Genomic DNA, 12,700 nt, shown 5'->3' with positions numbered 1-12,700 from the left:
TAGTGACATCCCTCATTATCATTATTAAGAAATCAAAGTTAAATGTTGATATAAGTAAATTAAACTTTTCAAGAAAATAATAATACATTTGAATAAAAATTAAAGAAAAATCTTTACTTGGCTCATTGCACTTTTCTCTTGCCTTTTCCTGATTTCTATCCTTGCATGAATTCTTTTTGTTATTTTTTCCCCTTAGAATGTGAAAGTAATATTGAAAATAGACAATAATAACAAATTAAGACTTAATGGTGTTAAATAAGGAATTTGATTGACAAACTTGAAAAGTGGGGTTGAATTTCACTGTTGTGCATTTTGCTGCCAACGGTTGACAGACGACAGCCCATTTTGGTTTTCAAAGCCTTCAAAATTGACGGTTGAGATAAAAAATTGAAATGAACGGTTGAGATTTGATCGTCGGCAGCACATGTTGCGCATTAAATGCATAACATTCACTTTTACTCGTGAAAGTTGACATTAATATCAGGGGTAAGTCAGGAGCTCGCATAGAAAATTTCCCAATTTAAAAATATCAATGAAGAGAGTGAAGTGGAAGTCTGGATTTGGAAAGGGTTTTTTTCTTGTGGTAAATTGGATTTGTAAAGGATGATGTATAGGATTCACAAACCCTTTCTAGGGTTCATAAGTCTGTAGGTGTTCACCGGCAGTAGCCGGTGACAATAGACAAACGACAGCTGACCCCACGCGCTGATACTCCACGCGCCGAGGCCCCACGGCGGCGTTCTTATAATGAGTTTAGTTGTCGTGGAGGCTTGATGATGATCTTCCAGAACGCCAACCCAACCCAACCCAACCCAACCTTCCTTCCACTTCACCCACTGCATACATTTCTTCTTATCTGCATTTGGTATTCAAAATATTATAAAATTAGTGTTTTGGGCCTTTGGTTGATGACTACTTGTTTCGTGCAGCGCACCTAGCCAACTTTCCAAAATGAAAGAAAAATTAAAATAAGTATAAACTAAAGCGAGGGTTTTGACTTTGAGCTTCAAATGGCGTGTGCTGAACAGGACCCAATAGAAAATAAATAAATCCATTTTAAGTTTTGACAGGGAAAGCTAGAAAGGTGAAGGAGAATACATAATTCAATCCCAGTTTTTTGTTATTCTATCTTATGTTCTTGCATCTGAAGATTCTGCGCCTAGACTTTCAGTTCTGCACGATTTCTAGAAGCTGTGTTTTTCTTCTTTTACCTTTATTTATGAATATCATATGATGAGATGATTTTTGGGCTATCAACAAGAAACATTTTTGTCATTTTCTCTACTTCTTTAATATTAATTTGTAAAGGATATATTCTTTACTATATTAGGATATAAGTGATAAGATGATAAGATGATGTCTCTCAAAATCACTTAATTGATACAATTACTTCAAATCTTACTTTGAAAACTTACATGTCATTAATCTATGTTGCGTGAGGACAACAAACTGAGCCGGATCCTCCATTGATACACAATGAAACAAATTTAATCCTACCCACACCACCCATCTCCTCTAAGCCTTCCTGGCCTTCACCCAAAACTGACTGAGGCAGAAACTCTTCCCAGGCTAGGAGGCCAGCCCAATCCAGGAGCAATGGCTCGGTTTGGGTCAACTAAAACAAAGAAGATCATGTTTACTCAACAACTGCCTCTGGGTTTGTGAGGTCTCGATACAGTACATTCTCAGACCTCAAGAACATGGACCTGAACATCAACAAACACAATTAAATCCACAACACAATCATTAAAACATTATTGTCACCCAAACAAGAGATATGCTGAATGAACCTCCTATTACTTTTTGAGGCTTTGGGAGAGCAATAAAATGGTTGATCCCCTCAAAATTAAGGTGCTGGTATCAATAATATACTGCAGTTGTGGATCCAATTTAATGTACAACACAAGATACCAGATGGAATATCAGAGGAGCCATGGAAGCAATGATGATGAAGAAACTTGTCTAGGCTCTTTTGAAGTCACCAGACTCTGTAATTCAGCCTTCAGTGCTACAAAGTCTCATCTTATGGAAGTTTGCAAGCAGCAATGTTACGGTCTTTTGACTTGAACTGACCAAGCATTTCAGCAACGGATCTGCAACGGCACTGGTTCCCTGGTCGAACCACATCTCCATAGACAGCCATCTCAATAACATCAAGCTCCTTGTCTACAATATTGTGAGTCATTGAATCAGTAACTCAATATAGTCAAATCAACAAAAATGAAGCAAACAAGTTATTCACTGAATCTGGGAAGTCCAACAGAATTGGCAACAGAACAAAATTCAATAAAGCAGAAAATCTGACATTATGTTCAGGCCTCGCAGTCAAACCAACCAAATGATATCACTGTCAATCTAGGCTTTGCAGTCAAACAAACCAAATGATATCACCGTCAATTTAGGCCTCGCAGTCAAACAAACCAAATGAAATCACCGTCAATCTAGGCCTCACCTGGTGAATGGTGACCCTCAAAAGCACAAGCCATACATAACATCAAGTTCACATTCACTCCACATAAGCATAATCCTAAAGATTGAAGGAGAACAACTTAATCTGATGCAACATATTCCAAATCCAATTGCCATGGGCCACAAGATCAACAATTTACTCATTCTGAGTTGCAACTTTTGTAAATGTATTTAAACCAGAGGGAAAGCTATCTTGGAGATCTGGATAGACTACTGCTGAAGTTAGAATTACTTATAAATGGATAAGAATAATGATAAAATGAGAAACCAAGGACGCTCAACTTGTAAAATAAAAGAAGAGGGGCTTCTGCTACCTTTGATTACAATAGGAAACAAATGGAAGTTTGATGATAGCTTATGGCCAAAAGAAATCCCATGTACGAGTTCCAATAGAATTAGATTTCAGGAGTTTTCCTTCTCCCAATCCTACTGAAGCTGACCCATACGACGACGACATGTTTCATAATCAGCAGAACAAAGTGAGCAAAATTTTTGAAACCAAGTACTGCGGAGGTCTCAGAAACAGATTTGATTGTTGATGTAATAGTTTTCACAATCCACACTAGTACCAATCACAAGATGTTACAGGGAAGGTTGCCCTAAGCTAAATAGCATCACATCAAATGAATCATGAACAACCAGGGATAGAGAGATGGATTAAATTCTGTCTGTCCCATTGGCTTGGTAGTAGCAGCAAAAAAAGATGAGCAAAGAAGAAAGAGATTCAGAAATGTTCACTCAAAAGGAGGGGAATCAAATGATAGACATTGCAATAAAAGAGGGAAAGCAGGTCAGCACACTCGCAGCTCACTGAGATGAGAGAGAAGGGGAGCTCATATGGCCAGCAGCCACCTTTAAATCCAAAAAACTCAATTCTCTCCAGTCTGCTACTCTGCTGATGAAGACGTCGAAGATCCTGAGATTTCTGCTCCTGCGATCGCTGCTGCTGCTCCTCCTGGAGCTTCAGACTGGTCCTTTGAGGTATTTGGTACTCACCCCATTGAATACATGTTGTTATCTTTCCCAAATGGTGATATATCAGCATTGAACCCCCAAAACCTTTGCTGCCCAGAGACCTCTGCAAGCTCCCAAACCCTCATCCGAAAACCCTTAACCCACCTTCACACGCTACCTCAAATCCAATTTTACCCACTCCCTCTCTCCTCCAGCTGGAACCCAACACAAGTATCCCTAACAGACATCAACTTCCCAACTCATTTAGCAAGCACTTAACGTCCTCCCTCCCAGGGCCCAAGGTGCCAATAAGAAGCCATTTCCCCTCCACTTGGGCCTTCGGCTATCCTTATGTCAGGGCCCACATGTTTCAATAGCTTGAAATCTCAGCCCATTACCCCTAAATGCAACTTATCCTCTCTGTCCTTGGTCCATTCTAAAAGCAAGGCTCCTAGCCCACCACAACCCTTAAACCACTCGGCCCAATCTGGGTTTATCTCCTTGACCCACCACTCCACAGAACCTACAACTCCCAATTCAGTTTCATCTATTGACCCAAACATCTTTGAAATCCCCATCCCCATGGGACTCCCCCTTGTGTGAGACTACTTCTCCCTGCCTGCCCCAACAAAATGCCCCTATTGACCCCAATATTAGTTGCTAGTTGCTGCCCCCCCCCTTTTCTAATTTATTATGTCTGAATTTACTGTTTGGAATGTTAGAGGCCTTAATTCTATTACAAAACAAGGGGATGTTAGGAAATTCCTTATGGACTCTAAAGCTCCCCTTTGTGCTCTCCTTGAGACTCATGTCCAATTTGAAAATTCCCATCGAATTGCCCAATCCTTAGCCCCCTCTTGGTCTTTCCTCTCCAATTATTCCCATTGCCCAAATGGCCAATCTGGGTTCTTTGGGATCCTTCTGCCTTCAATATCTCTCTTATTGATTCTTCCCCCCCCCCCCCCCCCCCAATTCATGCATCTCTTGATCTCCCCTTCCAATGCCTCTACCAATTTCTTTCTCACTATTGTCTATGGTTTTAATAGGGCCTCTGAGCATGCCCCTTTGTGGGACTCCCTTCATTCTATCTCCTCCTCTTGTGAAAAGGCCAACCCTGGGGTGGGGGGGGGGGTGGGGGACTTTAATATTGTCTGCTATTCCCATGAGAGAGTTGGTGGATTCTCCCCTAGTCCTATTGCAATTGAGGACTCCAATTCCTATATCGATGACTCTAGTCTCATTGATCTTCATTGGTCAGGCCACCTTCTTTTGTGGCACATCCGTCGTATTGGTGAGGCTAGAATTGCCTCAAAACTCGACTGATTCCTTGTCAATCACTCTTGGCTCTCTCTCTCTTTTCGGTCTCCCATGTCTCTTTCTCTCCTGCTAGCCTCTCTGATCACTCTCCCTGCCTTATCCATCTTTCCTCCCTTCTTCCTTCAGCCCTAAGCCCTTCAAGTTCTTTGATATATGGGCCTCAAACCCCTCCTTCCACTCCACTGTCAAAGAAGCTTGGAAGAAGTTTGTCCATTGCCATTCCCTTCCTCTCATTGTGTTTGCTAGTCGGCTTAGGAACACTAAGGAAGTTCTCTATCTCTGGAACTCTTCCACTTTCGGGAACATTTCCTCTAGGGTCTCTGAAAGCTGCTCAAACCTCCTAAAAATCCAAGCCCTTCTCCAAAATGATCCCCTCAATCCTTTGTTTGCGGAAAGTGAAAAGGGCCTTTCCTCTGAGCTCTCTTCTCTAATCTTTCTTGAAGAAAGTTTCTTCCGCCAAAAAGCTAGAATCAAATGGCTCCAGCTTGGGGACTCCAACACCGCTTTCTTTCACCGGTCCCTTAAAGCTCGCCATAATCACAATTCCATTCATGTTCTTCTCTCTAGTAATGGCACTTGGATCTCTAACCCATCTAGAATCAAAGCTGAAGTTGTTTCTTACTTCTCTAATCTTCACCCTCCCTTCTTCTCTCCTGATTCGGCCCCCTCTCCCTCCTAGTCTCATCAATAAATTCATCGACCCCAATCTCTCACCCCTGTCTATGCTATCCCTTCCCATGAAGAGATCCTTCAGGCCATTCATTCCCATAAATCCAACCATGCTCCTGGCCCAGCTCTTCTCTAGTGCCGGGATCTTATTGAGGATGATCTTGATCTTGTTCGTGTTGTTTGTAGTTTCTTCCTTAATCCTTCCTAGCTCTCTTCTATCAACCAAACTTTTTTGTCTCATTCCCAAAAAGGTTGGCGCCTCCTCCCTTTCCGATTTCCGTCCCATCTCCCTTTGTAACCTCCTCTACAAGTTCATCTCCAAAATCCTTGTGTATTGGATACAAAAATTTGTGCCAACCAAACTACTTTGATCTCGAGTCCGAGTATTATGGATAATATTCTTCTCTGTGCAGAAATTGTTAGGGGGTTTGAGAGATTTTCTCACTCCCCTGTTGCTCTCCTCAAAGTTGATCTCCACAAACCTTTCAACTCATTCCGCAGGGATTTTATAAGTGATGTTCTTTCTACCATGAGGTTCCCTCCTTCCTTCATTCACTCCATTAAATTATGTACCTCCTCTCCTTTGTTCTCCATTATCACTAATGGCTCCCTGATTGGTTTCTTCCCCTCTCGTGTAGGAATTCGTCAAGGTTATCCCCTCTCCCCTTATCTCCTCTCTGGCTCTAGAGGTTCTCTCCCGCCTCCTCCAATCCAAGATGGATCAGCTCCTGATTTCTCCCATTCCCAAATGCAAATCCCTCAATCTCACCCATCTCGCCTTTGCTGATGACCTCATGATTTTCTCCAAAGCTAATCATAGCTCCATCTCCTCCATCATTTTTGCCTTTTCCTTCTTCGAGTCCATCTCTAGTCTTAAGGTCAATCTTGACAAATCTACTATTTTCCTTTTTGGGGTGTTTGAGCCTTTGTGCTCTAATCTCCTAAATCTCTTTGGGTTCAAGCCTGGATCCTTCCTTGTTGTCTACCTTGGTCTTCCTCTTATCCCTGGTAAGCTCTCTCGCCATCATTGTTCCCCCATGTTGGATCACATTCGTAAGAGTCTTCACTTGTGGAAAAGCCGGCTTCTCTCCTTCGCTGGTATGGGTGGAGCTCATTCATTTGTCCTCCAATCCTCCTACCTTTATTGGTGTGGCATTTTCCCGATGCCTAAGTCTATCTTGTCAACAATGGAATCTCTCTTCTATGCCTTTCTTTAGAAGGGCCAAGAATTCTAGCGATTCCTTCACCCCATCAGTTGGTCTACCATCTGTCGGCCTAAATCTAAGGGGGGCCTAGGAATTCGACGGATCCAAGAGGTCAATTCCGTTGTTTTGCTCATTCTCATCTAGAAAATTGTTTCTAAACAAGATTCCATTTGGGTCAATTGGATCTACTCTTACCTTCTCAAATTTGACTCTCTTTGGATTGTCCCTATCCCTTCTAACCCTTCCTGAATTTGGATGAAACTTCTTCTCCTCCAACCTTGAGCCATCCTTACCATTACCACCCAAATTTCTTCCAATTCCTCTACTTCCTTCTGGCTAGATCCATGCATCCGATGGGCATTCTCCTTACCCTCTCCCCCCGTCTATGAAACCCGCATTCCCAAATCTACCAATCTCTCAGCTTTCATCACTAATGGTTCCTGGGACCCTCTTCCCCAACATAGTCTCACACAAATTTGGAACTCTCTCCCTCCTATTCTTATCCTCCTCCCATGATACACTAGTTTGGCTCCCTTCCACCACCAAATCCTTCACCATGTCTTTTGCTTGGAACCTGTTTTGCTCCCCTTCCCCCTTGCCACCCCCCTGGTTTGGTTCAAATGTCACATTCCCCGTCACTCCCTTGTCCTTTGGAGAGCCCTAAACTTAGCTCTTCCCACTTGGGCTTTCCTTATCACCCGCCACATCCCTGCAAACCCCAACTGTATCCTTTGTTGGAATGGTACTAAGGACATCGAGCATTTGTTCTTTTCTGGTCCTTTCTCTAGTTCTCTCTGGAGGAAAGACCTTGCTTCCATTTGGCCCCACTGTTGTCACTCATTTGGGTTTGATTGTGACTGGTCTTGGATATTGAGTAACTTTTCAGGTACCTCTATTTGTGACTGGATTGGGAGGCTTGTCTTTAGTGCCATGGTTCACCATCCATGGTGGGAGTGTAATCTCAGGCATTGGGACTTCCAAATCCTGCTCTTTTAACTCGATTTGGAATGCTATTTACTTTGATGTATCCTCTAGGATTATATCTATTCCCCATCTCCCGGTTGTTGATTCCCCAATGAGCAGGCTCATTGTTGTTTCTTGGGGGCTCAACTCCCAATTCCATCCTTTCTCTGATCTTCCCTAGTTTGGATCTCTCTTGTAGTTCGGTGTTTCATTGCTTTTAATTTAATTATTTATTCATCCAAAAAAAAAATGGAGCATGTTAAAAACTACCAAAAAAAAGAACTCAACGAGAAGCTATCTTTTGCATTAGAATCGCTAAACAAAATACCAAAAAAAGTAATAATAACAATAAAAAATAAAAAATAAATTTACTCCAAATAACAAAATGTCACTATCAGCCTTTCCTGGATCAAAACCCCAGGTTAGACCAGCTTAGTTAGGGTTTTCACTAGCTCTGACTACAATAGGAAACTTGTACATGGAAAATATTCTTGCAGCACCAGACTTATAACTCACAAACCTTGTGAGTTGTCTAAACTGGCCAAAGAACAGCACAACTTTGTTGCTACTATTGCTGTCAATACGACTGCCTTCACTGGGCGGTAGGCTCATGCTATGCATCAAGACCCTGCTGCTCTTCCGCAGCAAGATGTATCAAAGAAATTAACCAATTAAAAGGTTGGGACACAAAGCAAGAACAAGCCTGTATCCCTTGCACATGAAGCATTAAGAATAACCTTTGATGCCAAAAGGTCTGTCAGAAGAATCAGAACCACAACCTCTAGATGGAAAATTAGAGAGGTATCCTGTGAAGATGAAACCCCTAACCCATGGTTTGCTGAAGGACTTCTCTGGTGGAAGGGGTTGCTTGCTTCTACTATCACCCTTCAGAGAAAGTACCAAGGAAGCTCTTCCTATAGTAAGGCCTCTTCATATTCTCTTCCACCACTTTGATATGACACCTGTACGCAATCCCACAGTTGTCAATGCAATGCCATGTAGGCATCCAGCTGGTTTTCTCTCTTGCTTTGCTTTCTGGAATCACCTTGGTTGTCTATTCAACACCTTATTGCCTTGATTTCTCCCACCATGACAGTTATGCATTGTCATTTGTCATAGGAAGCCAATTAGAAGTCAATGCAAGATGCGAACCACTCCATCGTTGTACCACCAAGATCTCTTTGTCGCACTCCAAATCAGACTGCAAGACTCAGGAGTAAAGTTCTGCCACATGTTCTTCAATGGCCATGCTATCCTACCTTAGCTTAGCAAGTATAAGGTGGCCATGCTTTTTTATAATTGCTCAACATATTTGTCAACACATAGCCTAGGTGGCACACGTAGGCAGACTCCTTGCTGACAGAATTGGCATCACCTTGTAGTTTAACCATTTCCAGAGCCTTGGTTCACCTAGGCGCTGGATAACTATGGTTGTAGGCAACAATTATCTGTTCATGGACTGTCACACTTCATCCCAAATTTCTACCAATCCAATGCCTTGAATCTGATTCTACTATTGATGCTTAATCCACCAGACATGAGCCAGGCCCCTTTAGCTTCTGCAAATGAAATTGTCTTTGGCCTCAGTCAACCCGTCCCATCAAAATAATGTCTCCAAGCTCTCAATCCAGTCCAAGTATTTCTCTGGATTAATATTCCCGTAGAAATCAAAGATATCATAAAGAGAATCATTAAAAGGACACCCAGCCCATATTTGGTAATGGTGGAGAAACATGAGATAAGCCTCATAGGAAAGAATTGTTATAATCCTCAAATTGAATGAGACTTGTTAGAAAGACTACCAAGAAATGACAAATAGAGACCAAACCAAGTCAAAGATGACACATTGATTCAATGTGGTTCAGGCACCAATGCAATGTGCTATGTTCATGGGTGAAGCTGAAGAGGTTTTCAATATGGAAAGGAAAAAGATTACAATGGAGATCTCTCAGAAGCACCCACGATAGGCATAATAAACTTTGGGAGCTAGTTGTAAACTGTAGATTTTCTATCTCTTTGGGTTGGAAACCCATTGGTCCATTCAGCAATTAAAGGTCTAAATGCATGGTTGGTTTCAATTTATATCATAAGGTGTGAACCAAAATTAACCCATTTATCTAAAGTTAGAGATCTAGAAACATTTAATAAAAACTTAATAAGTTTTGACAATTATGGTCTCTAATAGGTTTTAACCACTTGTATGAATCAAAGCATATAAAAAAGGGTGAACCCAGTTCCAAAGGCTCCTGCACGAGCAAAGTCTGGTGAGGTAGTTTCCTAAGCAGCCTGACTGCAGCAAATTTTGCTGAACTGCTGAGAGGCTGTTTTGGTATCTTGACCTCAGGCTAAAGTATACTAACAAATCCAAATGATCAAGACCACATCAAAATCTGCATAACAATTTCCACTATTTTTATTGTAATTAGAGCAATAAAATGAGAGAAAGACTTTTTTGTTTAACCAAAAAGGCTAAATCAAACATATTAAATAGTCACAAATTTGTCCATTAGATATATTGGGCAAATTTTTTGCAACAGCCACTCCCTTTAAGACTGTTGACACCTTGTACAGTGCAATATAGGCCATGTCAATCAGCCTCTAAATGAAGCAATCCTAACAAGCCCTTCTAGTTATTGCACATGCTTACTAGGATGTCCTGATAGACTCATGTTAGTCAACAATGACAAGATCATAAGAGTATTTCTCAAACACTAAAAATTTGATGAAAAACAAAGAGTAGTGAGAATTTGAACGGAAGTGCGAGAATAAGAAAGAGTATATAACACCATTTTTCTGGTAAATAATATATAACACTTCTAATAAGGATTCAAGCTGCAAAAGTTTACATCATGGCCATAGACAAGTTTAAATATATTATATCTGATCCTCCTGCTTTTAATGATAATGTATGTATTGAGCGGACAAAGGAGAATGCTACTACTCTCATATGGTTGTGGAATAGCATGAAGCCTGATATTGCTGCCAACATCATGTTCCATACCACTGCTAAAGAAGTTTGAGATGATCTCGAGGATACATACTCTCAAGGGAAGGACATCAATCATGTTTGAGACCTATATAAGATAAGTCATGTGACCAAATGATGTATGGTGTATGGTGTTGGGCAGTTAGAAAATCATCATGCAACTGAACTCAATGTAGCAAAGGATGTTGAGTGGTCGAGTGGCAAAAACTAGGAAGGATAAAGAAAGGAATGATTATATTCTAGCTGATCTAGGAGTAACTCTAATATTGACAAGCTACAAGAAAGTCATATGAGGTGGCATAACCATGGTTAGTGGATGCCTTTGGATGCTCCGGTATAGAGGAATGGATTAATTCAGACAGATGAAACTAAAAGAACCAAGTGCAGACCTAATCTGACCTTTGGAGAAGTGATGAGTAAAGACATGCATAACTTGGCAATATAAAGTACAGCCTCAAACAGAACAAACTAGGGGGCAATGATCCATGAAGCCAACCCCATTTTGTTGGGATAAGGCTGAGCTGTTATCGCAGTTGGACAGAAGGAAAGCAAGGGGTACCAAGGATCCTTGTCCACGTCATAAGAATATCATTGGTCAACAGGGGCATCAATGCCTTTTTGACAAGCAATTGTGAGTTTCCCAATCCATCTTCTAATGATTCTAAGTTGATGAGTAGAGTGTATAGTTTGCACTAGCCAAGAGGAAAAGTAAACCTGGAAACTATTTTGCCGAAAATAAATAAAAATAAACAAACTAGGTTACCAGTAAATTTTGAAACCTCCAGTTCAGGAAATTTAGCCATATTATATTGTACTCCACATGTTTCCCAAAAGAGAGATGCCCAGATTTTTTTTTTCTTTTTTCCTTCATTTTAGTCGATCCCTTTCAAATTCCTCAGTCTAGTTCAATTAAAAGATGTAAATGAAAAATTTTCCCTCAAGCATCACTTGATCAAGCCGATGAAATACAAACAGCTAAGCTATTTAATGGTGAAGAGAAACAATTTCAGAACTTCCTAAGCCAGTTGAAAATGAAGATGCATCATCAACTGACTCCCCCCCACCCATCTATAACAGTATTCGAAGGTATGGACGACAAGTTAAAACAACATAAATAACAATGAAAAGAAGAAAGAAAGAAGAAAAAAACTATAAAGTCCATCATGTGAATTCATCTGGGAATGAGTCTCCGTCCCTTTTCCTAGGCAGGAATTTTTGTATTTTAAGAAGCATCCATACCTGTAAACTTCAAATCACAAGAGAAACCCTCCAGTTCAGTTTTCTCCACCCAGCCCTTATCTGACTTAAACCGGTTCACTCTGGTTTGAAGAATTTGACAGTTCTCAAGCGTAGATTCTCCACCTGCATAGAACAAATTCAATGAGAAATATACGAACAACCCTATACCCAGGAAACAAAAAAAAAAAAACACTTTTGAATTTTCAGAACATGCTCCAGAAGAAGATCAAGAATGAACAGTAAATGGAAAACCCAGAAGAAACAGAGACACCCAGAGGATTTACCTTTTGAATAGGGTACGATATGATCATATTCGAAACAGAGACACCCATGGCAATTGCCGAAGCGCTTGCAGACTACGTTACCTGCGGCATCTCTACGCCAGCGGTCCGGGTGACGTCCAGGAACAACATCAGCTTTAGCCCAACACAAGTCCTTCGTTTTGTTATCAAAGAACCTCGGCCTCTCCTCTTTGTTATTGTTGCTACTGGAACGAGAATTGTCCGGCGAAGCACTCATTTCTCCTCCTCTGTACAAGCATTACATGCTTCTTCTTCTCAATGCTGCTGCGTCTATAAACCCTTCTCTTACAGCTGCTGCAGCAAAGAGAAGAAGACAGAGTTTGTGAGTTGTGCTCTACTTTCCTTTCTTTTACTGTAAATTTTCTGTAGGCTATGTTTGCTTGATGAGAAAACGAGGTAGAAAAATATAGGGTTTATTGATGAATCGGACCAGTTAGTAATTGGATCTATCGGTTCGATTTTTTGGGTCAAATCTGGTTTAAGTTTAGGTTCATGCCATCACGTGGCACTCCCGTCCAGGTGCAGCCCATTTACTACTGTTCCTAGTCGTCGGCGTCATCTTAAATCGTTGATAAATAAATTTCTTAAAATTCTAA

The 12,700-nt window shown here is 41.0% G+C and overlaps 1 protein-coding gene across 1 annotated transcript; it reads right to left on the bottom strand.

The window, feature by feature from the left end:
- Nucleotides 1-1,272: 1,272 nt before the first annotated feature.
- Nucleotides 1,273-12,451, bottom strand: LOC149006624 (HNH endonuclease domain-containing protein). The gene is made up of 3 exons (XM_089166791.1): nt 12,087-12,451; nt 11,803-11,925; nt 1,273-2,166 (listed from the first exon to the last, which is right to left on the bottom strand). The coding sequence occupies exons 1-3, from the start codon at nt 12,319-12,321 to the stop codon at nt 2,024-2,026; spliced, it is 501 nt and encodes a 166-aa protein (XP_089022917.1). The 5' UTR covers nt 12,322-12,451; the 3' UTR covers nt 1,273-2,023.
- Between the last annotated feature and the right edge of the window lie 249 nt (nt 12,452-12,700).

This window comes from Hakea prostrata, chromosome 8 (assembly GCF_041222555.1).
Source record: "Hakea prostrata isolate BN-2017 chromosome 8, UWA_Hpros_2, whole genome shotgun sequence".
NCBI classification, from domain to species: Eukaryota; Viridiplantae; Streptophyta; class Magnoliopsida; order Proteales; family Proteaceae; genus Hakea; species Hakea prostrata.
This window is presented reverse-complemented; position numbering and strand designations above follow the sequence as displayed.

What these genes read in the sequence shown, in the direction of transcription:
- LOC149006624 (XM_089166791.1), bottom strand. Translation starts at nt 12,321, where the DNA reads ATGAGTGCTTCGCCGGACAATTCTCGTTCCAGTAGCAACAATAACAAA. An exon ending in TATCGTACCCTATTCAAAAG is followed by an intron (nt 11,926 to 12,086) that starts GTAAATCCTCTG and finishes TGTTCTATGCAG; the next exon opens with GTGGAGAATCTACGCTTGAG. An exon ending in TTGTGATTTGAAGTTTACAG is followed by an intron (nt 2,167 to 11,802) that starts GTATGGATGCTT and finishes ACAATATTGTAG; the next exon opens with ACAAGGAGCTTGATGTTATT.